Genomic DNA, 27,985 nt, shown 5'->3' on the forward strand with positions numbered 1-27,985 from the left:
AGTTTAAGATTTTCAGTTTCGTGGCGCGAACTACCTTATTATGAACTTCTTGTTTCATACACCTCCAAAATGTCCCAACACAAACTATTTTGTATGAACTTGAGAGGTGTAAGTTTAGAAAAATTCTTTACCAAATCATGAAAAGACATGTATTTGTCCTAGAACTATTTCAACTTTTATTGGTCTACAGGAGCTATGAATAAGTTGACATCGAAAGAAATATAAGACAAATAGAGATAAAAAATACATGATCCTAGCTATTATGATTAAGAGATGTTATGAAAGGTAAAAGCGTTGGTGCACTCTGTTTGGCATTTACATATAATCTTTTCTCCGATTGGTCACATAGCTACTTAAGTCCTGTCGGCAATTTGTTCAAAGACAGAATCGTCAACGAACTTAACAAAGTGCTTGTGATGTATTCCTCATGTGATATGCCGCCATCAACGGTCTACCGCGGCGCACATACCAGAAGGCGCCCGTGATTGGAGTCTCGGTGAGCGCGCCAAAAGCATTTACGCCAGCGTTTCGAACTTGTGCATATTATAAGAGGTCGGAATTTCTTGCTTGAAAGTACTGTATTAAGACTAGCAACATTAAGCTAATTTTAAAATAAACAATAATGCATGACTTAATGGGTACTGAACAAGTTCTATATGTCATGAATGCTTTGTGAGATATCCTCAAAATATCGTGTAAATAATGCAGTTTGTCCAAGTTTCAAGCTTAAGAGTCCAAGGCTGTTTCGGAAACAGCATCAACTAAAGATTGCTGTCGTGTTCCCGGTGACCGGACTTTATTTCGCTGGTTTCACGTTTTGTTCATACTGTCCCTGTACGTTGCCGGCGGGGCTGTAGTTACCAACCACGTACCAAGTATTGGCTTTATTTTTACTCGGTGCGAATCCCACGCCGAGGGTTTTCGAGTTTTTCCACACAACCTGAGTAAAATGTCCTGAAATTTAAAAATACAAGGATTAAATTAATGCGAACCTATAGAGTTCTATTGCGTGTAATCACGACCTGCGGATTCACATAAACGACTCTTCGGCGCCGTTATCAGAGGATACAGCAAAAAAATAAACACTTTTAATGCGACCATTTCGTGAAGTAACTGCGAGCCATATCTCCTCAGCCTGTATCTGCCTGATACATTCTTTATGAACATAGGACACAAACATTCCCTTTCCGATGTGAAATTTGATCAATCGTGTACTAGTAAGGAGACTTAAAACCAGCGGCAAAGTATATGCTTTTCGAATGAGTCCCAGTGACCTATGAACTGACACATTGCATCGGCGCCCTCTCGTGCTGTGAAAAATCGTACCCTTACTGACTGGTAGTTTACTTTCTATTCGCATAACCAGCCGCCATGAAAATCTAATAATAAATTCCTATTACACATACATAAAGAATGATAAGATTATAATTCGACATTTACCTGTTCCTGAGCTGAAGCCCCCTCGGCTAAAATTATACTTTTTGACCTCGTCGTACCAAGATTGGACCACACCTTCGCCTGCAAGTTCAACACATTTTTCAACATGTCTTAAAATATGATAAAATTGATACAATGCCAAAATCGTTAGCTCGAGTAAGATAGACAAAGCCATTTGTAACATCCAGACCAACAATTATGCATTTTTAGTGATTATTTCCTCTATGGTGGCAGCACCTTGGCTGAAATCATGCGTTTTAGCTCTATCAATGAGCTATCATCATTGACAAACACCCTCTTGTGTTTGAAATCAGCGATGTTGTATACAAGTTTTCCGGTGAAAAACTACACCATACACATATCTTGCGCACGAACGAAATATAGTGACAGTTTCAAGAAGCGGCTGCTTTATTGAAGATGAAACATGAGGCAGCAACATTGACTGTGACCATACCTTTTACATGTCGATCGTACTCAGTAAGGTTCCATATTATTCAAAGATCGGACATTCTGTCACAGGAATAACAATTACTAAAGGTTGAAGACGGGCAGTGATTCAATGTGGATAGAGGGACTGTGTGTCAATGTACAAATTCAACGCACCTGTAACTGTACCAAGACCTCTTGAATTCATGGCGTAATATATGTTTTCACCATTCTGGTTGTTTGGTCGGTGCCCAAACCTGTCTGATTTGGCCATTTGCTCGGCCCAATCTTGGGCCACCTTGTTCAGACTGTTGTCCAGTTTCAGGGCGGGAGATCCGTGTTTGCTGCGCAACTTGTTGTGGTGCTTCAACATGTCCTGTCGCAGGTTTTTCAAAAATGTCGAATCTGCGGTGCATTGTAGAGAAGGTGTTGAGTTAAAAGAGGGACATACGGGGGTAAAATCTTACGAACATGGCGAATTTTCCGAAAGTCTTGATGGTAAAGTAACCCTTTAAACCAAGCTCGGATAAAAATGTCTGCATGAGGTCCAGGAAGCCTCTTTAATTATCGATCGAACAAAAAGGTGACGATATTGAAGAAAGGGGAAGTTTCAGATCGAGTCTTAGACTAGCGACTCGGACTGTGACATAATGAAAAAGATATATTTATTCTAACATAAATGGCACATAAATTAAATCTACATAACCGTGAATGTGTCAAACAAACGAACAAAAATTACAACACTTTTTTTTCAGACCATAGTTCTCTATGTCTAGAATATCATAGCTTTCTTCATTTGGATGTTTGAACTGGTTGTTTCCAGTAATCTGAATGGAATTGAATTGAGGGGTGTTTTGTATTCTGTCTTAACTTCCTCTGGCATATAGCTATTTGTATCCCTAATTATTTACTATTGTTCAAGCCAGTATGATTTCTGTTATCATCACAGCCTTAAGATCTTGCTCCTTGATCATTTTTCATAGAAAAAGAACATTTCAATCTTTTTGTTATCGTTGTACCAGAGAAATTCACTAAGAAGATTGCGTTTTGATGTTGGTAAATTCCCTTTTGATAGTCTCAGTGACTTCCTGTTATTAAACATATCCCCATGCACCATTGGGATTCGGTTGCTGTGGACTTCGAAATGAAAATGCAGACAGCGATAATCACTATTCAGCTTGTCAAAATTCGTGATTGAATACTTTAGTAAGCTGGTCCATTTAGAGGGGGGGGCTCCTTATCTGCAATTTTTCTCAAATAATTTCGTCAGTCACTTCAATTGGAGTGCATTAATCTTTTCATCAATATCGACTCCAACTCATATCGCTATTAAGACAACTACTGCCCTCGATCGACTCAACGGAAATCTTTTGTTTTTCATGTATTACGGGTATTGCTGACCTGGTTTAACATCCTTAACGATGGTAGCGCCTCCCCTTTCTTTTGGCTCCTTGCGTTTCTTTTCTCGTTTCACTTTTGGGCCTTTATCGGATTTCTTTTTAGAGAAAAATTTCCGACCGCCCTTCTTGGGTTTCCCGGAGCCACCTGCAGTAGGATAACAGAAGATTAAAATATTAGTTGTGTATTTTGACAGCAATCTGTTATACGATAGCGAAATACTGGAATGTTGTGTTTAACAAGCAATGCTGTGATGCGCATGACCTATTATTCCGTGGTTTATTGTATATCTAATTTATAGACACTCAACGAAACGCCCGACATGTTTATGAATATATTACCTCACACGCTTGTCGAGACATGCCTGCAAAGTGTGCAGTGATCGAATTTTGATTGTTTACCGTAACTTGGTCACCAAAGGTTAGCCCAGTTGTACTGGCGGTACCTTCCAGCAAAAAATATTGCACTGATAAATATTTCAGAGAGGTCAGTCTCTTCGGAAAAACATAAAGGCTTGACCGGGTGTGCACAGCGAACATATTCAAAAACTGACAATATTTTGATTCCCTGTCTGCGAACTGTCAGCTGTAGGCCATACATTGAAAAAAGACACACACCACATCATGGGAAAATGTTCAGTCCTACTAGGTTTCCCATAATATCCTAATAATAGGGCCCTTTCGCGTTTAATGCCAGATGTTACAACGCCTAAATCAGACATAATTCGACATTCCTATGCCAACAACTATACCTTCATCGTAGCTGCTTTCGGTCACGACCCTCGTTGATGTCGAGCCGTCTGCATTCGTGACGGTTGTTGTTCTTGTTGTCTTGGTAACCACTCTCCTCTCGGAGTAGGTTGTAACTTCGCCTTCACTGGAGCGGCTTTTGCTCTTGGACTGTGATTTACCCATATTTAGGCCAATTCAGTGAGTTCTGAAAGGGTAATATGTTAACGGCGCTCGGTAAATGCTATCGGTACTCTCGTAAAGGGGGCAACGTGGCGCTTAAAACCCCATAATTCAATTATATTCAAAGCCTTTGTGTATTTTTAACAGTGACGTAATATTATACTCACTACGTAACACACATATATATAAATAAACGTGTACATAAACAATTTCTATTATGTTTTGAAAATATTTTCATTTCTTTTGTTCCATAAGCAATTTATATTTTTTGTTTGTCTCCCTAGGGCATGTTAGAATACGATGTCTGGGCCTGGCAAACACGTTGTGAACAACATGCAACGGTATTGTTGAACATCAATTCAAGTCAGGACTAACAACCATAACATATGTTATTTTATATTATACTTTGTTCAAAAATTCAGCGCTAGCTGGGCATTTCGTCACGATTTTTAGAGCTGAACGGGAAACACTTACAAACAAACAAAATATGCAGAACAATGCGTAACAAGTAACGGCTAATGGAGCTTTCGAAACAGAGAAATGTACACGTAAATGCACTTGGTCAATTTCAAAGCTACAATAACTGTAATAAAACACTTGTATTGGGAAATAACTTAATTTTCTCATTCTTTCTTCTCGCAAATCAGTTGCAAACGCCATATATTGTTAAAAATATGGAATACCCAATATTATCACTCTTCAAAATGTTCATGAACTAGTCCGAACTAAAAAATAGAAGTAAACAAACAGATGTAAACAACATTATCAGACATTTTGACACATCACATATCATGATTGCAAGTGAGACAATACCTTCTTCCACGTTTTGGAGTACGATAAAAACTGTATTTCACAAAATAAAGAACACAAATACTGGCAAATGCACCAAACGTTACCGCTAAAGGAGTTACAAAGTACGGAAAATAAATGCTACGTATATCTGTCGAAATCTCCTCCCGAGACTGTGACGTTAGAAAAGGTCGATGCAGTTCATTGACTGACTCATTGGGTCAAATGTGATAAACCCCAAATGCTTAAATGCTTTTCGTATGTGATGTATAGATACTCGGTCACGTTTCAAAATAGTATAGCCATATTGCGGACAAATACATTACTAAAAACATTTTCCATCACATTTTTCAAGATCTGACATGATATCAACCTCACTGTGGGTGAAGTATATCTGGCGCTTTCGTTTCCGGACATCACATTTCTGATCAACTGTCTAAGGTTTCAGGAAGAGATGGTGAAAACTGGGAAATATGACCATGTTTCATGAGAGTCGAGAGTGAATAGCACTTCCGTGTACAAGTCAGAAGAAACTACGATGAGAGATGGAAATTCTTTTTTCGGATAAAAAACTGCGCCATGTTTAAGTTTGTCATCGTATTTTATGTTCTATAGGTCGAGCTGATTTTGATCAGGTGCTGATTGGTGGAAAATTTGCTGTCTCACAAGATTGCTATTTCAAGTTCCAAAACGGACTTCAAGGATGCAACAAGCAGACAATGAAAGAGAAAACAAGTTGAAACTGCGATAAAGTTGTTATTGTGGAAGTGCCGTGACCTTTCTTCACGGTATGGTGCCAGCATTCACATAAATCGAATGTCCATAGGCAGGCTTTGCCGCTGACTTCACAAGACCAGTACTTCGCTCCATGAAACCGTGGGCTGATCCACAGTTTAGGGAGTCTTCAGTAATTACAGGGGGGGTGGGCCGGGGGAATTTCGCGAACACCTGTACCGTAAAATGTGACCCTCCCCCCAATCCTCCTGTCTAAAATGTGACCCTCCCCCTTGTCCGACATTCTAAAACTTGACCCCCCCCCCAACCACTGCGGTATTCTCCCCAGGAATAACTTACACAGTATCAGCTAATTTACATAACAAGTGGTTCAATTGTTATGTTAGGGACAGATTACAGAGGGAGGGCTGGTGTTTTTGGAGGGACAGTCGCAATGTATCACGCAAGAATTTTTGAAGAGATATGGTATTTCATACAGTTTAGAGAGGGTCACCATTTGTGCAACTATAGGAAGGCAAGATGTAGCCGATTTAGTGCTTCATCCAAAAATATCAAATCATAATACATGGGAGTCTATCAGGCAAATTATTGACAATTTACCCCCACAAAACATGCTGTATCTGTATTTTATATATGTTTGATAATGTATTTAAATGTACTTTGCTTGAATAGGGAAGAAAAATGAACATTTGTGTACAAGTAATTGATTTCTGAATTTCATCTAAAAAGTTGGTTCACTATATATCCATGGTGTTTATGATGAAATTATGAATAGTTTTTTCCAATACAAAAATAGGTAAATCTTTGCATTTGTGTACTCTTGATTATTGATATTAATTTTCTTGATTAGACTACAGTGGTTACAAGTCCATGGTTGTGTAAGAAAATTGATTTTGGAATTTCTCCAAATGTCATTCAATACACTATGCATTGGGGTCTATGATGAAACTATGAATAATTTTTTTTCAGTACAAAATTAGATAAATCTGTGCATTTATGCATGCTTGATTATTTAGATTATTGTTCTTGATTAGACTACAGTGGTTACAAGTCTATGGTTGTGCAAGAAATATGATTTCGGAATTTCACCAAAATGTCCATACACTATGCATTGGGGTCTATGATGAAACTATGAATAATTTTTTTTTCAGTACAAAATTAGATAAATCTGTGCATTTATGTATGCTTGATTATTCACATTATTGTTCTTGATAAGACTAGAATGGTTACAAGTCTATGGTTGTGCAAGAAATTTGATTTTGGAATTTCACCAAAATGTTGATTCACTATGCATTGGGGTCTATGATGAAACTATGAATAATTTTTTTTCAGTACAAAATTAGATAAATCTGTGCATTTATGTATGCTTGATTATTAAGATTATTGTTCTTGATTAGAGTAGAGTGGTTACAAGTCTATGGTTATGTAAGAAATTTGATTTTGGAATCTCACCAAATGTCAATTCACTATGCATGGCGGTCTATAAGTGTGTGCGTATTTTGTTGGTGATTTCCTATTCAGGAAATATCACACGGACAATCAAAGTTTTGGCCATAATATCAGCTTCTGTCAAAAGTGACCCTCCCCCCAAGATAGGTTTATAAAAAGTGACCCTCCCACTTGAACTGTTTTCTAAAAAGTGACCCTCCCCCCAATTCCCCCGGCCCACCCCCCCTTGTAATTACTGAAGGCTCCCTTACTAGTCAGGATCCGTGCGTTACAGATACACGTGACAGGGCGGTGTCTCATACGGTTTGCAGTTTTGCGACATGACGTCACGTTACTATCACAGGGCACCGCATTGTCACGTGATTACCCTTTAAATTACAACAACTACCACCAGTGTACTATGAGCCATGGCAGATTGATCTATTGAAAACAAGCTTACATGTCTGGCATTATGTATACTATGGCACGATGCACATTTTGAAATAGATGTCTGTTTGTTGTCTATTGAGCAACAAATGTCTCAGAATCTATAAATTATCAATTACCGTATAAGAAATACTGTGATATATCCGGTAGCATTGGCATTAACCTTTATACCAGAGTTCAATATAGTGACACTGACATTTTAAATGGTTGTACTTTGTTAGGGTCTCTTTGGAAGTCGTTACAGTGGGAAGAATTCAGTATTCAATAATGCAACACGGTCAAAGGCCTTAGCCTGACACCCCGAGTTCAGTTCAGTAACAGCTTGTTCAGTCCGACGCATGCCTAGCGTGGGAATTGCTGTAAATATATTATGGAAGCTTTGAATAGGAAGCCCTGGCCTACTGCTCACTTATACGTGATAATCTATCGACTGCCTGCTCTAATGGCGTTTGTTAAGGTTATCATAATTCATTAAATGTTGGTCAATAGATGGGTCTCTACCTGCAGAATGTTGCAAGTTACAGGAACTAATCAAACCCCACTACGAAATGTATGATTTTGCCCTTGAAAATTAACAAATAACCAATCGAAACATTTCCAGTTTGGCGCCGACTTTACGCAGCACGAATTGGATGAGGCAATGCGTACATCATATTTGCTGTCGGTTAAGATGCATTCGAGTATTAATGTGAAAATGTTTATGTATGTCGCCGTGACATATCATAATAAAGCATTGTTGACGACTGGGATAGGCGGTATTCAATGTGACGACACGGTCGATTTACATGTAAGCTCTTCAGTACATTATCTTTGAATGATATTTGGGCTAAAAGAATTCCGAGAGCGACATCCGAAGTTCGTAGCAAATGAGCTGAAGAGAATTCCGTTGACAAGACAAGCTCAGAATGTGCACCATCGCAGTGAGCTTGCACTGAACAACTTTGAATTGCCTTAGTGGACAATAATGGACACACAAGCAGATTTAGTATTGTGTGATTTCTCCCTTCTCTTATTTCCATGATGCCAAATTGCATTCTAAACAGGCAAAGCCAGGTTTTCAAACCCAAACATTCCGCAGCAAGCGATTATTGGTCAGTGTCTTCCAGTTTCTTTAAAATGGAGCAACCAAATTAATCGTGATTGCACGCATATTTGGGTTCAGGGTGTTGAATTCGTGTCATAATTGTGAGGTGTTGCAGGTATGTAGCCAATAAAAGGCCTGGAAAGGTAAATTTTTGAAGCGCTCCCTGCAATAGTTTATGTTGTGCATTCGATGAAGGTTCCTTCTTGTCCTCTCTCAGGCGTGAATGAATGCCATCGTCATATCTTGTGTTTGGTACATACATATATGCTTACGACTAATTGGAAAACATCTTTTCAATATTCATTCGAAAATATTAAGGTATGGCTGTGCGATCAACAAAGCGTTTGTAGCTGGCACATGATATTACCACTATGCGGCACAGAAATGGACAGAGTGCATACCGCAAACCTAACCGCAAAGTTTACTTCTGGCTGCCAATATAACTGAGAAAGAGCAAGTGTTTTCCCGTTGCGTGAAGCGTACTGCGCAGACTCCACTTTTGCAGAATTTCTCATCCAAATAGAACATGCTTTATGCGAAATGGACATGATCAGTCGTTTCAAATGACTTTATCTTTGCGAACTCAGCAATTATGCCAATAGTATATGTTCTTTGGTTTGAAATACTACGTGTAGGCCCGTTATTCGATCGTGGGACAGCAGATATACACAGGATAATTTGTATCAGGTAATGCATTCCACAGGTAATTTGAATTGGCCATATTGTCAATTATCGGAAATTACAAATACGGTGAGCGGCATATTTACACTGCAACTTATTATTCTGGAAAACGTTTAAACATACAAGTATTAGCTAAAATTACTTTTACAATTGATGCACTGCTTCTTAGTATTGTTTGTGGATGTTGTCGACACATCTGTAGAATTAAACGATCACATAAAAACTTCGCAACTAGAATTATAGAACATGTAAATAAAATCACATGGACCAAGTTAACCCGTGGCATTTTTCGTAGATTGACTGATATGATACACACACTTGCATTGAACGACTGGTATGCGATTAGATATGCGAACCTGGCAAAGTATTTCCAGCCTGGTATTTCTTTCATGCTTCACAAGGTCACAGGTCACATTATAGAGGGGAGCATTGGTCAAAGAAGTTAATTGCAGCATAGACAGTAGTTTCTCTACTGTCTATGATTTCGGCGACCGCTTTTCACTGTATAATTATTGTTATTGAATTTCCTAAGTAATACTCGATTACCCTGTTCAAGAAGAGCGTATCTCATATGCTATAATATGTAGGATACGCCCCTCTTGCACTGGTCCATCGTACTATACTTGAAGTTATCTGTTTCAGCCATGACACTCACCGAATTCTACAATGACATCACGAGGGACAAAATGTCCTTGTAGTGTGTCAGCAGCGGACGGAATTTTTCACCTGGCAGGATACTCAGGGCAATAAACCTGGGCGAGGTCTTGCATAGAAACGCACAAGTAATTGCAGCTCATTGAACAGTGGGTCTCGACCGAACCCAAATCTACGTCAAGGTATTTTATTGGGACCCTTTTATAGCCTTTATAGCCGATCCTTTTCAAATTTGTAGAGCCCTTTTCTTCATTGCAGTGGCCTGCATATTTGCATACTAAGGTCAAGTGCTAAGGTAAAGAAAATTGTAATTTCAAAGTAATATGCAGGAAAACTCTGCTCCACTGTAGATATGGATCACACTGTAGGAGCCTGTCCTGTGTGCAAGGGTCGAGATCAAAACGTTGTATTAAGTGGCCTCACATCCATAAGTTCCTCAACCAGGGAGCAGTGCAAATTTTAGAACTCCGACACGTAGCCGGCAGAAGCATATGTATCAATAAATCTGGCACATTCAACAAGAATGCAGTTCTGAATGTGTGAAATGTTTGAAATTTTGGCTTGAGCCGCCGCCCGCTCTCATTTGCAGTTTAAAAATATGCAGCCGGTCTTTACAATAGTGTGACGTGACCGCGACAGAGCGGACGTTGAACTTGTTGATTAGTCGTACGGTAATGAATACCTTTTACTGGGGTCACCCCGTGATGCCAGCTTTACGAGTATTGCATTGTATTCAATCAGACGGATGCGTTTGATAAGCTTAGAAATGTATTTCAAGTCTCGACGGATAAATACTGTCAAAATTCGCCGATTAAAAATAGCGGAACTGCAAATTGTGACAAATATGGCGACTGATGACATTTTACACCTTCAAATACACTGAAAGCTAATCAACGCAAATATGATCAGAATCCAATTACCAACAAGCTGAGAGAAACCCTGAACATATTTCCATGATTAATCTACAACGTAATGTGATGTTATGTTGCTTGATTGGAAAGGAGTCGCGTAAAAGATCACTGAAACAGGGAACGCTGTCAGGGATAGCCTTTTTAATAGCGTTTGCGTGAACTTGAGGCCTCCAACGTAATATTCTGCTGGCCTTGCCCTTAGTTATGGCAGTTGTTCATGTCGATGGTATATAGCATGCACACATTGCATAGATACATTCTCAACATGTGTGTATGTTCATGTTGGTGGTATAAAGAATGCATCGTTGCATAGATACATACTCACATGTGCGTATGGGCAGTAAAATAAATTGTTCAATTTATTCAGATATTTTTGTCGTTTAAATGAATTCTCTTTACTGTTCACATTTTAAAATTTGTGTTATTGCATGATGAAAATGTGAACATTTCATTCACAACATGAACTTGAAATGATTGGCTTGTTATATGGATTTTCAGGGATTTTAGTGAAAACGGTGATTTTTCATCCAGCATAGTGACCCAATCTTTTTCCTGTGAAATTTTCAGGGCTGGAGGATGATGGTCATCAGAATTTCTGATAACACCGCCAAGAACACATGCATGACACGAAAGTGTTATCCAAACTCAAGTAGACGTGCCACACACGCTGAGTCCTTGGCACTCAGAAACCATCTTACTTCAAAAACAAGCTTCCGTTCAGCGCAAATGTTACTTGGAAAATGGGAGTGACTTTGAAAAGATTGAATGCTCTTCTCAACTCAATCGATGGACACATGGATGATACACAAAGCTGGGCCAGCGTTCCTTTGTTAAATGCAGCGAGCTGTCAATTTAATGAACGGCCTTTGGTGAAAGCGCCAAAACCAATTTAATGAACGGCCTTTGGTGAAAGCGCCAAAACCAATGTGAACAAGCTTGCCTATATACTGAACCAAATCTCTTTCAGCGTCACTAATACAGAACCACTGGTTGGAATACAGGAGTTGACCTAAATGCATCAAGTGCTGGCCGGGTGTGTGTGCATCACACAATCGAACCGATGCGATTCCATACCAGTGACAGAATTTCCCTTTTGTTTACAGACACATTCTCCACTTCTGACGTACAATACCAGCCGCCCTTTCCGTCATCATGTGGGCGAAAATGAAGTCAGCGTGTTCTTAGCTGCAGGCGAGTGGGGGTCAAGAGTCGACTAGGTGCGGTTGGCCCACACCGGATATGAACGAAACATGCCCTATATCAATTGAAAAACAAGTTGGTAGGGCGTCTAACCTGGTGGCCTTGTTGCGGGGCCATATGACGGAATTAAAGTCGCGATAAAATAATATGAGCTTCTCCGCCATTGTTCATGGTCAGCTCTCATGAAAATAGCGCATGAAAATAGTTCTCTTCGGACACACGGTCAGTGCACGTAGGGTGATGAGTCAAATATGTGATTTCATTGCGTCCATAGCACATGATACTACATCACAAAAAGATATAATTTACATCGTGGCTATCGCGGCTTTTGACCGCACTAGAGGAAACATGTAGAGTGATGCATAAACCAAATTAGATTATTCGATGAAGAATGTCTCACGAGCCACCTTCCCTGATATAGATTGTGAGTTGCTTGTTTATTGAGTGAATGAGAGTGTAGACAAAAAGAATTAACAATGTCGAGCAAGGCACACTTTTTTTATTACGGTAAAAGTGACGTCACCGCCTTTTGAGCAGAATCCTCCAGGGATCCTATATTGACAACACACTTTCCATCAGACTCAAGGACACGTCGTTACATAACATAACTTGAAAGACAGAGAGTAGGATCTCTGAGCTAATCGATGATATAAACTGTTGATACATTTTGTTACAAATTGAGGGTTGCTGTACAGAGCGGTTGCTCATAAAGAACACATTGTACTCACTACTAAGGTACTCTAGAACTAACCGTGTGTGGGGCTGTGAAAGTTAATTGTTGTTCACAAGCAGATTGTCAAGCAGCAGCCTCGATGAGCGACAGGGAGTCGTCGAAAAACACGAAGTCGACCATTTGATCTGGCCAACGCTGTTACCTACCTCCCGTTGAACGTGGAATTTTCGTTGAGCGACAGCTTCTGTATGGACGAGATGTTGACGCTCTATCGAACTTTGGTTTCTCCTACTCCGGAACGGCAGTGATCAAAGGCTGACTAGTAGTATAAGGCTAGCAAGCGAGGCGAGGCGCGCTCATTGACTTCGACTGAACCTATACCGTGTACAGCACCCCGGGCTTTGCCCGAGCTAGCTGTTATTTATAAACGTTGACGCACAGTGGGCGTCTTTGTTATGCAAATATTCAGGTGAAAGGTCAGATTTCCTACGCTTTCACTGAGCCGGGGAAGTTGCACTCTCTTTCGAAGAAAAAAAAAACGTATTGGTCAGACTTTAATGCGTGGGCAAAGGCAAAATTCTTAAATCGTTCACACATCTTATACCTACTGCCACAAGCGAATGTCTGGTTCGACGCCCGTCTATTGTAGGGCTTTTTACTGCGCTGTAATATGATTTAGGTCAAAATGTGGTCGCTATATTTATAGACAGATTATTTTAACCCATGAGACAGCAGAAGTAAACACACCTGCTTATTACCTGCTCTTTTTGAGAGTGGTGCAATGAAACCTATTTTTGGTGTGCGCTAGTTTTCTTGCAATGTGATTCAGCTCTTTAATCGCCAGACCGAAGTAAGGTCCCATTTATTTCAATATGTTACTGGAACCTATATAAATGGCTTGAAAGGGTTACAAACCAAAAATGATTTTATAGTGAATGGATCCTCGACTACGTCGTAGTGTTTGCCCTGTGCATGAGACTAGCAGGTACTTTCATCATCATCATCATCATTATCATCATCATCATCATCATCATCATCATCATCATCAATCAGTACCATAAATCATTATCATCATCATCATAATCATCATCATCACCATCTAGATCATCTTCGTAATCAGCTTCTGCGGGAGTGTTTGTAGAAATTGGAAATTTCGTAAAGTTTGATTCGCCGAAGCTGTTCGCTTTTACTGCTGATAAGTTTTAAAAATACATTGAAGCCTTTGGCCCCTACCTGACTCCCTAGATTCTCGTGCAAATCGAGAGACCCTGGATTTACGATGACACAAGCAAGTCACTGAATTTAAAATAATTGGGCTATGTGATAATTACATTGTGTAATGGCAAATAAAAGGGGTACACAAGCTGGTCAAATAAATTCTCTTTGACGTATTTAAGTGACACAGGTGCAAGTATCTCTTTTTGAGGACACCAAGATATAACGTTTAAGCATCGATATTGTCACGTGCTAACTACATGTATATGTCAGTGAGACTACTTGTTCTCACATTCCTGGCCGCTGGGAGTGCGGGATCGACAGTGTGGGATAAATCGATCCCACACTCTCAGAAACCATCCCACACACTGCAGTAAATATTACAAGAGCTCTGATTGGATGATAAACAGTCTCTTTTGTTCCACGCGCAAAATGTTATCCAATGGCACGACGAGTAACAGACGGACCAAAACTACAAAGTAAGCAGGTCAAAGTACAGTGGCAGACGACAGAGTTGTCACGAGTTTTGATAATATTGTACGTATACAATATGAATTTAACGCATTTTGTGGTCATGTGAGAAAAAGAATCTCACACACCAAGGACCTGGGATCAGATTTCTCACACTCGTTGGGGATATTTTGTCTCACACTCGCCTGCGGCTCGTGTGAGACAAAATATCCCCAACTCGTGTGAGAAATCTGATCCCAGGTCCTTAGGGTGTGAGATTCTACTTGATGCCTTCTCGGTATAAGGCGAAGAAAAATGTACCGTCAAATTAAGTAAAATTCAATATCGTGACCGATCTCTTTATCAGTACTCTCTTTTTTATCATTTAACATCTTCATACGGAAAATATATGTAAGTGAGAAAATTTGGTAAGCGTTCAATCGTGGTCAGTCAGATTAGCAGTAAGAATTAGCATGCAAGTGCGTTATGTCTGCCGCCAATAGCAGGAAACTTTGCCCACTCATAAAATCAGCAAAGCGTCTGTATTTCAAATTATTGGTAACTTAGGCAAGATATCAACACATTTATATGTGTCTACTCGAAGTACATTTGACACATTTGATTACACATACATACATACATACATACATACATACATACATACATACATACATACATACATACATACATACATACATACATATGCGCATGTGTTTTCCTAACCTGCTCATAGGATGACTCGTCACAGCAGTATAATTATGCTAACATCAATTCATGTATATCTATGACGATTCGACCACTCTGCTTACGTGTAGAGTTGAAACAAAAAGGGGTCTGCATCTCCGTATAATGTACATGCAACACAACTTGACGGGGTTAGGTGTACATTGACATTTTATGACATCTGACTGTTCATGTAAAATGTTTTGGAAACGTTTCAGAGCGCAGACACCCTCGTTCGATCATACGTTTCACAACGCAATATCTCTTCTCTTTCTCTTTTAGCTGTTGATATCTTTCCGGCTCTAAATTACTTGAATCACAGAAAAGGGGCGCTCCACGATGAAGAAAGGGTCTCAAATTGGAACTCTGAAAGTTTCTGAAAATCAAGGATTTTTTAATGTATTTTTCAATCATTTGATATTATATCTGCAGTCATCTAGTCCTTCAATTCCTAGAGCTTTTCGCTAACATTTCCAAGGTCTTGCGGAAAAAAACACAGTGTGCGAGGTCTAAGTTTTGAAATCTGTCCTTGAATGCCGTAATACCAGTTGGTGTATCGATTTCAGAACGGTCGTATGTCCGAAACAAATGCAGGTACAATCACTCATTCCAACATAATACTCTTGCATGTAAATACAACAAACAGATAGATATCGATATAGGGTAGTTACAAACTGTCACTTGCCCATTCCGTGTCACGATTCGCCAGGCTGAGGACAAATCACGTGTCAAGAAAAAATACATGTCGATTCCCCACTTAATTGAAAAAAAGTGACGTTTGAGGGTATTTTTTGGAAAAAAATGTCCAGTCACGTGACTTTATGCTTTATTTCGTCTGCGACTTCGAAACAATACGTAGCGGCCCAGCAGGTGGTTGGACTAGAGCGTGATGAGCAATGGTTGCAGTGCATTTACATCAGAGCACATTAAAACCAACCTTAAAGATGGACCAGCATGAGCATGTGGCGTGCTATAAAACACATATGACCTGGCCTTTATCTAGGCTATATCACCTGTTTATTACCCTTCGTGGCCGCATATGAGGTGTACGACACGGTTTTGCCCTCTGGACAGCGAACCCCTATGTTACGACGTTTGCGATTGAATGGCGGGCAACGTCGATATCTTAATACCTCTGGTGTTTAATTCCGGAGTTCGTAACGTGGAAACCAGGATTCAGTCAAACTTTTGGTTAATTTTTTTTGACGCTAGTTTTGGCGACTATTGCGTACAGACGTACGCAAGAGAGCAGTGGACTATGGGTTTTGGGCCAAAAATGGAACAAAATCACGATTAGCGTGTGTCAAGCTTGGACACTAAACGTCAAAGGTATCGATGGTGGTCATTTGACAGTATGCACTGATATACATCGAATTTTACTGCCCTTACGGTCCCGGGGCCACAACCGTGTCATACTTTCCGCTTGCTTTCGGACGGTTATTACTGTACATTCAAAGCGCCTACGCGTGGCCGTGCGTTAGCACTCGGTGGACCATACCCATGATACCGCTCGGCCTAAGACCTCGCGGAATAGCGATGCATTTCTGCTAATGCACGGTCCCCAGCGGATCAGGGTAACAAACGGGCGTTGTAGCCACATGATAGGGTGGTAGATGTTCACCACAGCTTCACCTTGAAACAGTCGTGTACGACAGATTTTTCATCTGTTCTACACAGGGAGAATGCAAACAACCATGCATTTCGATTTTCGTTCCAGGTCTGTCTCCGTTCAAAAGGTCGGATAATACAATCTTGGTTGAATGTAATCGAGAGGCAGAAATTTGACTCCACTTCATGGGCTGCTGTTTGTGAAAACCGTGCTGAATGCGCAATTCAAGACCTAGCCTCGACAGTGAAAGTATGAACATGTTAGCCGTCATGATTAGCTTTACTAGAAATGTGATATTGTTGAAATTAAACCATATAAGTCAACGAACTAAGAAAGTCTGCAGAATCCGTTCAATAACAGTGACAGCTGTCTCGAAACTACAGTCGCATGAGCAAATATAAGTAATGAAATATCAATAACAAAAAATAAATGAAGTCTTTGTTTAGGATGAGGAAGTGATTTTTCCCAGCGATACACGATTCTTCTTTAGCCAGTTTTTGAGACAGCTAGACAACATCTCCAAAGTATGCGAAAAAAGGATGTTTCGGCGTCACTTTTTGCAATGCGAGCAAAGCTATGGAAAAAAACCGCGATCGCGATATAAAATTCAATGACTGTGTCTGGTGTCGCAAAAACAGTACATCAAGCCTTTCCGCTGTGAAATTGATGGAGATCGTCACCGAGAGGGCTCAACTGAGAAATACAATGTATTTGGCGGCGATGCCTATCCACCACACTCATCAAAACCACGACGGAGAAATAGACAAAAGAGTCAAGGCATAGTGAACGTTCATTTTGTAACAGTCGGTATGTCGCTGAGGTAATTTGGTTTTCCTTATAGCACAAGAAAGGATATAATAATCTATTTAAACTTGCAAACATATCAATTACTTAAGCCGTCCATAGTTCTTCCTGCTCGTCGCTTGAATTCCCGATTGCGATAGCACATCCCGAGTTCATAAAGCAAGATCTACCATATTTGAATGGCTTAATAGTACTATTGCTATAGGTATATTTGCAAGGTAGGAGGCCCGTAGATATTCATAAGAGCTGAAAATGTTTGATTGTATAATGCCAGTAGTCGTCAGAACAGAAGATGTCATCGTACTGTTGCGCCCATACAAAAAAGCACTCACCACCCGGTGTCGCGCATGCGTGTGTGCACCAGACGCGGAAACTTCGGGAGCGGCTGAAATAGACATGATGCTGTTCTCGTGTATCATTGCTAAGAATACCAGACTACAGACTTTCGTTCATCTATGTTCATGACTCACTTTTCATCCCTATTAAAGAAGGGTCATGACCCTTCACATGTCGATGTCTGAATGCGATGTCTGTCTGGCACATTTGTTTGCGGGACATACTAGTACTCGATGCAAGATTGAGTCAGTAAGATAATTTCGTCAAATTTGGCATTTGTAAAATTTGACTCCCGAACCATTGATTGCAAAATTTGACCCACCCAAAAATACTTTTGTAAATGTCAACCCCCTGTCTTGCACGTTTGTTTACGTGTTATACTAGTACCTGATGCAAGATTGAGTAATGTCAGTAAGATAATTTCATCAAATTTCCCTGAGTTACTTGTCACGCCTTTGAGAAGTCTACCGTTAATGTGTTCTTGTTTATCGATAACGCCACGTAATATTCTGATATTTTCATTTCCGCGGGAAGAGAAAGGTCACGTGGAGGTCAGTAGTCTTCAGTAAACGAGGCGTGGTAAACTTATGATTCGAAAACCGAATGTATATCATGAGACACTCATGTGTTCAGGAAAAAGCACATCTTGGTCAGTCGAATATTGGCTTATTATAGAACTCCTTCGTATGTTATGCCAAAGTACCAGAAGAAGGTTTAGATGTCACGGGGTCAATGTTAAGACCTTACACGTGACCTGATGAACTGATAATAGGAGGTCATATTCGTCAGGGTTATAAGGTCATATACGATTTGATGGGACTCTAAACGAGAGATACTGACCCGCAATGGATGGTTGTTGACTGTTAGTGTTAGTTGTCATAGCTATACTGATGATCTCTGTCCTGCCGAACGTCCACGATGGCGTCCTAAAAGTAAAAGCATTCGTCGACGTGTACCGTCGGGTTTATCTTAAAATAAATTTGTGGTCGATATGAATGAGACACTTTCGAGATTCTTGTGATATTGTGGAACAGATAAAATACGTTCTGTCATACGATTGTGGATGTCAATATGGAAAATTGAGACTGAGATATCACAGACAGACGACTTCAAACAAGCACCAGCCAAAGTCTTTGACTACAAGTAGGACACTGCTACAACAACGACTACAGCAGTATACAGTAAGGGAGCAATAGTTTTTTCAATGTGACGGGGAGGGGGACTGTGACGGGGAGGGGAGGGGGATCGGTGCAGTGGAAATCAAGAGGATTGACTTTTACAAAAGTTTTTTTAGGGGGAGGGGAGTCAGATTTTGCAATCAATGGTAGATGATTAAATTTTACAAAACATTGTATTGAATAATAGCAAAAACAAACATAACAAAAACAACATACTTGACGAAAAAGTATAGAAAACACAATACGATCTTGGCTTTATTCTGTTCGAACAGAACTAAACTAAAACTTTAATTAATTAATTAATTAATTAATTAATGAATTAAAAATTAATTACAAAAGTAAAATTTTCAAGTTGACAAGGAGAAATAAGTGTCATGCCATGTTTATGATGTAACTTTTATAACACTTTGAATACTGGGGAAAGGCTCCATTGTAAAAGTGTGAGTCGAATGGAGTGTTTGCAACGATTTTTGGACTTTGTAATTGCATATATATTTGAACAAACAAGATTAACAAATATAAATAAGAACGCCAATGGGAACTTAACTGCAACCTTAAAACCGCGTTACAGAGCATTTATACGAGTTGTACATAAAAATATTTTTTACGACCTAAAGCAGAGAAAACAGCCCAAAAATTTCAGTGACACCATATTTCGTAACCAAATCTGATTAAGAACATCATTAGACTCCCGTACACAAAATTCAAGGTAATTAGGCAGGCGGTTTTGACCTGTTCACCCCCAATTCCCAGTAAACAGGCCCACAATCACCATTGTAAACAATGGGTTTTGGTCAAACCATGGAGGCGAAAGGGATAAAGATTACCCCCAAATTACGATATTGAGATTTCAATTCTCCATTATCTGTAACAAGTGTCTATTTTTTCAGGATTATATCAAATCCAGTTTCTTGTTCAAATCCCTGAAGCATGGTGAAATACAAAGTGTTTGCCTTATCAATACAGCCAATGTCTATAAGTAAGAGTTGTAATTGCTGAGACATTTGAATTTAATTCTGAACCAGAATTCATTTGTCAGCAATAACAATGGTCATTACAAATGCACAGGCTTTGTTGACATATCTGACAGGTGACCGGCAAATTACAAAGTTTAATCAATCCAATGAGATGAATAATGAGGGTTGTCACATTTTACAATTGATAAATAGGGGCACATTGTAGAAAAAATAATGTTGAGGCAGGGGGCGCTCTTTTTGCAACTCATTTCCGACGCCCCCGATTAAAAACGAATGCTCCCTAAACCAGCGGTAGCAATGGACGAATCAATCTGCTCTAGATCTGTTATTTAAGAAAAGTATATGATGAAGAAATTATCGAGCAAATTCATGCAAAATTTTAAGACGCAAATTTTCAAGACCTCAACTTATTTAGTTTTATCGATGTGATAAAAACATTTTTAGCCAATCACGCACTATGTACTGTTGCGTCCATACAAAAAGGGACCAATCACGAACACCACATGCGAAACTAACACGGGTAAATAGATATCTCTTTTTGGTTTGGCTTTCGTTCGCTCAAAACGGCAATTTTAACAGATGTGTGAATCGACTTCACGCAATGCAAGAGTAACAGACACCGTTTATTTTACCGTTCTGACATTTCACGATTTTCCGCGAACTACAGCATACTGTGACCATGAACGACCATTGTGGAACAATCCTGACGTAACCCTTGGCAGATCACGGCCAACCGGTTTACCTGAAATTTATTTTAATACTGGCCCGACGTAAATTGAAAACAATTAAAGGTCATTCTCCAATTCAATTTTTCTGACATGTACAGTGGCATGCAACTCTGCAAACCAGTACACATTAGAATTTATTAAAGTTACCATCGCGCGGATGGACAAGCATTAGTTTCCACAGAGAGCAAGTCCCGTGGAGACGTGTGCTAAAAACGTAGAACGTCCAAATGTTCCAATTCGTTACGATTAAAAATGTATCCGGTTCCCGTTCATGGCCGAGCAAAATTTAAAATTCTGTATAGGCATGCACGCAAGGGAAGAAATATAATTTCGTCAAATAAAAATGTTGACACTCTTTACGACCGGCTTCAGGGTAGTTGCCCTGATAACGGGTGTGTGCTTGGTTTAAAACATTGTACAGGGCAGCAACTGTGTTTTCCCGGTGATTCATATGGTTTATGCATCTCTCTCTCTCTCTCTCTCTCTCTCTCTCTCTCTCTCTCTTGCCAAGGTGAAAGAGTATGCTGTTAATAATTATATTATTCTCGACATTTCCTTCCGGAGAATAAACACTTCCTCGTTCCATTTTGAATGTTATATAGCGAGAAGCTGTACCCTTATTGTAAACTTTGCACTGTGACGCCCGCTTTTAAATCTCGATTATGAAAGAGAATGGTTATTATATTTATATATATATGTTAAAACTTTCAGTTTCGATGTTGAGTGCTACATGCAATGTTGCTTAACTGCAATGTCTTTACACCAAGAGGGTAAGTTTTTTCTCGTGGTGACGTAAATTTATAGCCCTCACCATGAACTAAACCACGATATCTCGTAGTGAATTATGCGTGCTCATGGAAAGTATTGAAGGTACGCAGTCGTTTTGCAGGTCCTAGTTTGTGATGTACTACCAACCTACCTGTAATGTGTAAAACGTTTCTTCTTTTATACGCAGGGACCACTCATGAAGTTCAGTGTCCGTATGCCCTATAATACAAGCAGTAAGTCAACCAGCTTGGATTTGTTGACTCTTGTAAGATGATATAGTACAGTATACCGGATGCTTGCCTTGCAGCGGTACTTCGACTTTGTGGCACTAACAGTTGAGGGCTCTTGGCAGGCGGAAGATCAGTACATTGGGGTGTGGGTGGTAGATGAATAAGAAGTATTGTAGCTGAACTGTTTGAGGGCGCCCTCTAAATACTTTAACTTGCTACCATTGTTTTTCTTTATACCTATGAATGTAGCCTGAGGACACAAGCCAAGAAATGTCCGTGATAAACTTTCACCATACATATACACATCTGATAAACCGGTAGATAAAACACAAATCAGATGTCAGAGGCTATTGACCCATTGTTTAATGCCATTCATTCAAATTGAATCTCCATCGCTAATGTCGACCCAGTTAAGCAAAAAAACTTGAAATACTTATCAACTATCATGATTGAATGCGACGAAAATTAGTTTCAGTACACTTATTCTCACATTTTCTCGTGGAAATTAGTCATTTTGTTTTCAAAGTTACTCGAAAGGACAAAGATGCAGTTTATACAAAAATCCATCTGTGTTGCCTGAACTTGACCCCTAATTGCCGACAAATACCGGCCCCGGAAAAAAACTTGAATCAATAACTCCTCGAAAAAATTACAGTTTGGTTTTACGTCAGTTCATATACAGCAACACCAATGCAAACAGGTTTAGCTAAATCGTAAAATATGTGTGTTACTTTAGATTACAAATAAAATAATGAAAACTCATTATTTTTTCAGTTTTCATGATGGATTTAGCATGTATTACAATAAAATATGATACGATTTCGAGAACACTCCATTTTTCTTGTGTCTCGATTCACACACATAACTGACTATTTCTTGAAACCAGTATATGCACACGCTGACATGTTCCAGCTTACTGTATGTGAATATGTATGACTGAAGCATACCAGACCCGTGTAAAATTGAAACTTCACACACTGATTAATTGCATTTTTTATGTGAAAACTGTTGCCATCTTGGAGGGTCTGGCTTCAATTCTCAGAAAGCTTGTATTATGTTTCGAAGTTTGCCTGTATATTTGACATCTTTCAGCAACTGAAATCTTAAATTACATTAGTACTTAATTGGCATTCATCCAAGATAAAAACAATGAAAATGTTACGATATACAACAACAACAACAACAACAACAACAAAACTTACTACGAAAGCTACAATAATCAAAATTCAAATAAACTTACGTTTATCCCTTAATACCTACATTCCTCCGTATCCCATTGAAATTACTCAATATTCGAAGAATAAAGTAAAACCAAGTTTATCGCTTCGTATACAGTAGTGAATGGCTTTTCCCTTTCCCTTTCCTTTCACTGAGATCAAACGTGACAATTAACAACACTGTAGTTATATGAGAGCCTTGAAATGGTTTATACACTGAAAGGCAAATGCTACATAATGCTACAGAAGTCACATGCTGACGTCATTGGTTATTGCTGGAGGCATGGATGATTCCGCATCGAGCAATAATGACAGAATGGCACTTAGTCGTCCAGCGACAAAGTGCTCAGAATAGCAAGTTTATTATTTTGATGGCGTTCAGCTACCGCAGGTGACACTTTTATTTCATCTAAAGCCCCGGGGTTGGTAGCTTCCACTGTGGTCTTGTAGAGAAGTTTGTAGGTTTTATATGCCCTTTTTATGGGTTTCATCCAATTTTTCATCCAAGAATCTTCCCAATTCTCATCCATAGCCTGTGTAATCAAACGATTCATTTTGTGAACTACCGTATTGTTGTACCAGGTGGTGATATTGCAAGGCTCGTATGGCTGAAGCAGAACGGAGTTCAAGATCAGCGCATATTTCATACAGCTCTGCCATTTTGCAAATGCCTGGAGAGAGGACACGTCCAAGTGATTGTCGCCTTTAATCTTCCGAGAAGACAGTAGTTGAAGTATGCTTGGTGTTGCATTTTCATCGCAGAGGTAACCATTGACTAACCCGAGTAACAGCGCCATCAATTGGATATTGGTCACTTTTGGCTTCACCTTGTTGACCCAGAATACAGTGACAGCAATGGGTAGATGGAACTTCAAGTCTTGGATTTTTCTAAGACTTTCTTCAGAGATTCCTAGTACTTCCATGAACAGCTGCATTTTCTCTTCTGTCGAGAGACTTCGGATCCCATTCAATCCAGGGAGGTCGCCGAACCGTCTAAGAGTTGAGAGGGGTGAAACAGAAATCTCTGCCAATTCTTTCTTCTCTCTAGTCAATTCTTTGACTGGCCCCTCATATGGAATACCATCTTCCCTCAAAAGTATACCATATACAGCTTTTCTGATGTGGCGGGAGCAATAGTGGCAGCTATCTTTTGTTACGTCTTCTAACATTGTGAAAGTGAAATGTCGTTTTTGATAAATCACGTTTATGCAGGAAGAATGCAGTTGTCCCTCTCTGATTAGTTTGACGTGTTCCTCCGTCAGAGACGGGCAATGTGCTAGCCGCCCTTGGCCTTCAGCGCTGTCTTTTAAATGATCCATGACCTGTGTAATGTCATGGTCGTCAGTGTTGTACATGTCAATGGAAAGTAATATGTTCCGTCGCATATCATCCCTGTCCTCTACTGCGAAGTATTTATCAATCACTTTATCCACCAGCGATTTAACTTTTTCCGTTTGCTCTTGGGCTGACAACCATTTTATGACGCCTTGAACTTCATCGTTGGTTCTGTTAGCTCTGCGGAATTCTTGGAAAGTCTCGCAAGGAATATAATCATTACCAAGTAGACATGCCATCAACGACATAAACCTTTGATCGATATTGAATTGGGAACAAAAGTTTTCACGAGTGTAAACCTTAACCTCATTTAGTGGCGCCCGGTCATCCTTCATCGCATGATGAAGATGTTTAAATGAAATATAACCTTTCTCGATATCAAAGATGTAGAAGTCGCTGTCTTGTCCAATTACACGACATCCCCATTGGTTGGCAAGGGTTGCTATATCACGGTCTCCTTCAAAATCACAATAGACAAAGTGTACTTTCATATCTTTGAGGACTTTCTCTAGCACTTCAAATGCAAACAGCGGTAAAATCTTCTCGCCATAAGGTCTACCATCCTTCACCGCATCAAGTATTTTCCGGGCTACGTCTATTTTTTCTCTCTTCCTTCGCTTGTGCTCCTGAAATTTCATGTCTTCAAGGTCATCAGCACCGTCGAACACGACAAAAGGCTGAATTTCACTATCAAGGAGTTTTCTGAAGAAGTTCACACAACCTTCTCTGTATTTTTCGTAATTTTCCTCTGGGAGTTCATTCCTGTTGAATAGCCAGTAGACCAGGCCGTGTCCATCCACTACCACGCGACAGCCGTTAAGCGTGTAGGAATCGTAAACGTCAGCTTGGCGCCCTTCAATAAATGTTGTTAGATACTTCACCCCCATTTTAAGGAATAAATCTCTCAGATATGCAATGAAGACAGCGTTAACTGTGAAGAAAGAAATTCAACACTGCATTTCCTTAAGAGAGCACGGATCATACATCTTGACTGTAAAAATGGGATGATCAAACGTACCGGGTAGTCTGGTTCCCTGACCCATTTCTACCGCTGGCTGCGCTGCTAACGAAAATGGGGTCAGGTGTGGGCTTGGTCAGGGAACCAAACTAACGTTCCGGGTTAGACGGTTCCCCTCCCTATAAAGTCATTGTATGACCTAAAATGTGAGTACTTATATCCATATATTATGTTAAACGGAGGTATATGTTTGCGGCGTTGGTTTTCGAAGTTGCATCAACACCCGAATGGAAATCGATTATTGGTACCACAGATACAGGTCACAGAAATCCCTTTTTATACAATATCCTACCATATCGTTCTGTATCTTTCTGCTACCACAAAAGAGGTTTTGAGCATAGGTAGTCGTTTCTCGACTGTCTATGTTTTGAGCGACATGAATTGTACCATGAACGACGGGAAACCGAAGATAAACAATAAAAAATTCACGTATTGCAGTGATGCATTTAACCGAGTAAAAACACAGGCGCTTGGCACATTGCTGGGATTATAATCTTATTTAATATGTAGAATGTCTATATACTTGTGTATTCAATAATAAAATCACCGTACATGAAATTAGCCTAACCGAGCGGTTGCTGTTGTAGCTGCAGGGCTTTGTCCAGGCTTGGGCCCGTTGTCCACTGCTGCACAGACATGTGCAGCAGTGGACAGCGGCTTATGATGAACAACGAAATAGATGCTTTGCGAAATCGCGAAATAACGAAATGACAACATTTCCACAACCCCCAATTTTTTTCTTCAATAAAATCTAGTATTTAAATAATGTCCGTGACCGCAGCAGTTGGTTTACCGGGTTTAATGAACGGATTAGGTATGTAATGGAATATTTTGAAGTGACTTCAATCACGGTGATCCACGGATTAGCATAATTAGTTGTGTTGACTAATTAATTACAGCATGTGTGTATGAGAGATATACGTCCTTGTTATGGAGTGTAAATTTAAAAGAGTCACAGAGGCTAGGTTAGGTTATATAAACCATTTGTTTTATTTATTCCGATCATTCAGAGCATGAAGAAAGAAGAGAAAATGATAGAGAAAACAGTGTGAAAAACTCAGTAATACTTATTGGGTCGCCTGTGCCCTGCCATGCACGCAGAGCTTTGCGGATCAAAGGTCAACCCTGCCACCGCATAGCTACGCACGCTATCCGCCAACAGATAGCTGCGTTCGACAGCTAGTGTTTGAAGATTAAATACCTCAATTCCAAAATGTTATGGCTTTATTTCGAGAGAGATTTGTGAAGCTTCACAACTCCCCTGACTAAACAGGTACTGTAGTGACTGTGGGAGTACGTGTTCATACTGATATTTTCATGGCGGCCCGTTATTTCGCCATGTATCACTTTGTAGTTCGACCGTGATTGAAGTCACTTCAAAATATTCCATTACATACCTAATCCGTTCATTAAACCCAGTAAACCAACTGCTGCGGTCACGGACATTCTACACGATTTATTATCCCAGCAATGTGCCAAGTGCCTGTGAGTAAAAGTAGGACTGAATAGATGGTGACAGCTATACGGCATGAGAAGATCCTTGTAGGTATGGACACGGTCACTCCTTTTGTGGAGGAACCGTGTACGCGGGCTTCAATTTGCGAGTTTAAAGGTTATGAGTGCACTGTCGCTACTTACCTATTGATTCACTTTGTCCAGAGGAGAATGTAAAACAACTGCGTCTCAGTTCGTTTTTCACCCAAGCAGAAACGTCCCTTAGCTCTGTTTCATCAGATCGACCAGCCAGGAGTACTCATACTCATCGGTGCAGTCGTTTGTTCGTTAATTGTGGGTATTTCCACCAACTCAGTTCTCGGTATTATGGAGCTGGCCGTTTCAGAGAATAGCAGTTCGGCAGCGGCGCGGCGGCGACACTTCGGTTGTAACTCCGCCACAATCTCTCCATATTTAACTAGGGACTCATTTTAACAGCAAAACAGAAAATGTCTGCGTCTGCTTATTTATTGCAGGAAAGAGATCTCTTGATGTAATATCGACTACAGTTAAGCATTTAGGAAGGGTTATGCTGTGTGATATCTAATCTAGTTTATAATAAGTCCCAAAAATAGATATCAAAAGCCGAACCACTGAGTGATATGTCACTATGCATGTAATGAATATTCATGAGATTGGATATATACCCATAGGTAATCAGTCCGGGTTATAATATTTTATAGCGGTTCGCAGTAAAGCGTTAAAATATTGTTTTGTCGGCAGCGGCAGATGTAGCCGTTTTCGGGCCTGTGGCGGCCAGTGTATGATTGTTTGCTACAAAGTAAGTAAACTGGAGGCGGGAATTTACTGACTAGCGATTGGTCAGAAGTTCCGGAGGAAACACTTGTAGGTGTATGATTGGCTACTGTCGTGAAGGTGGCTAATGACTTTCGGATGGAGCACGAGGTCGTGTCACTCCAGGCTGCAAGCTTGAACCAGACAGCACGTCGCAAGAGGCCAAGTTCTCCCCCCCACCCCACCCTTAGTGGCAAATTGCAACATTTAATTATCTGAGATTCACATCGAGCAAATTGACCTCTTTCGTAGTATAGTTACATAAAGTTTACACTTTTTGTACTGTGCATCTGTTAGGTCTCACACCCTAAGTCACCCACGCTTTTCCAGAGAA

General features: G+C 39.9%; 2 protein-coding genes across 4 annotated transcripts; both read right to left on the reverse strand.

Annotated features, from left to right (window-relative positions):
• Positions 1-152: 152 nt before the first annotated feature.
• On the reverse strand, positions 153-21,979 carry LOC139119330 (Golgi-associated plant pathogenesis-related protein 1-like). Of its 3 annotated transcripts, none has more exons than XM_070683095.1 (6): positions 21,714-21,979; positions 4,013-4,197; positions 3,265-3,408; positions 2,041-2,268; positions 1,441-1,518; positions 153-954 (listed from the first exon to the last, which is right to left on the reverse strand). In XM_070683095.1, the coding sequence occupies exons 2-6, from the start codon at positions 4,173-4,175 to the stop codon at positions 797-799; spliced, it is 771 nt and encodes a 256-aa protein (XP_070539196.1). In that variant the 5' UTR covers positions 4,176-4,197; positions 21,714-21,979; the 3' UTR covers positions 153-796. The 3 variants fall into 3 exon arrangements, with proteins under 3 accessions (XP_070539196.1, XP_070539194.1, XP_070539197.1); XM_070683093.1 differs by lacking the exon at positions 21,714-21,979 and adding an exon at positions 12,981-13,206; XM_070683096.1 differs by lacking the exon at positions 21,714-21,979 and adding an exon at positions 12,853-13,160.
• Positions 21,980-22,128: 149 nt separating this feature from the next.
• On the reverse strand, positions 22,129-27,182 carry LOC139119331 (single-strand DNA endonuclease ASTE1-like). Its single transcript, XM_070683097.1, has 2 exons — positions 27,001-27,182; positions 22,129-25,275 (listed from the first exon to the last, which is right to left on the reverse strand). The coding sequence occupies exon 2, from the start codon at positions 25,229-25,231 to the stop codon at positions 23,333-23,335; it is 1,899 nt and encodes a 632-aa protein (XP_070539198.1). The 5' UTR covers positions 25,232-25,275; positions 27,001-27,182; the 3' UTR covers positions 22,129-23,332.
• Between the last annotated feature and the right edge of the window lie 803 nt (positions 27,183-27,985).

Source organism: Ptychodera flava, chromosome 19 (assembly GCF_041260155.1).
Source record: "Ptychodera flava strain L36383 chromosome 19, AS_Pfla_20210202, whole genome shotgun sequence".
In the NCBI taxonomy this organism is placed as follows: domain Eukaryota; kingdom Metazoa; phylum Hemichordata; class Enteropneusta; family Ptychoderidae; genus Ptychodera; species Ptychodera flava.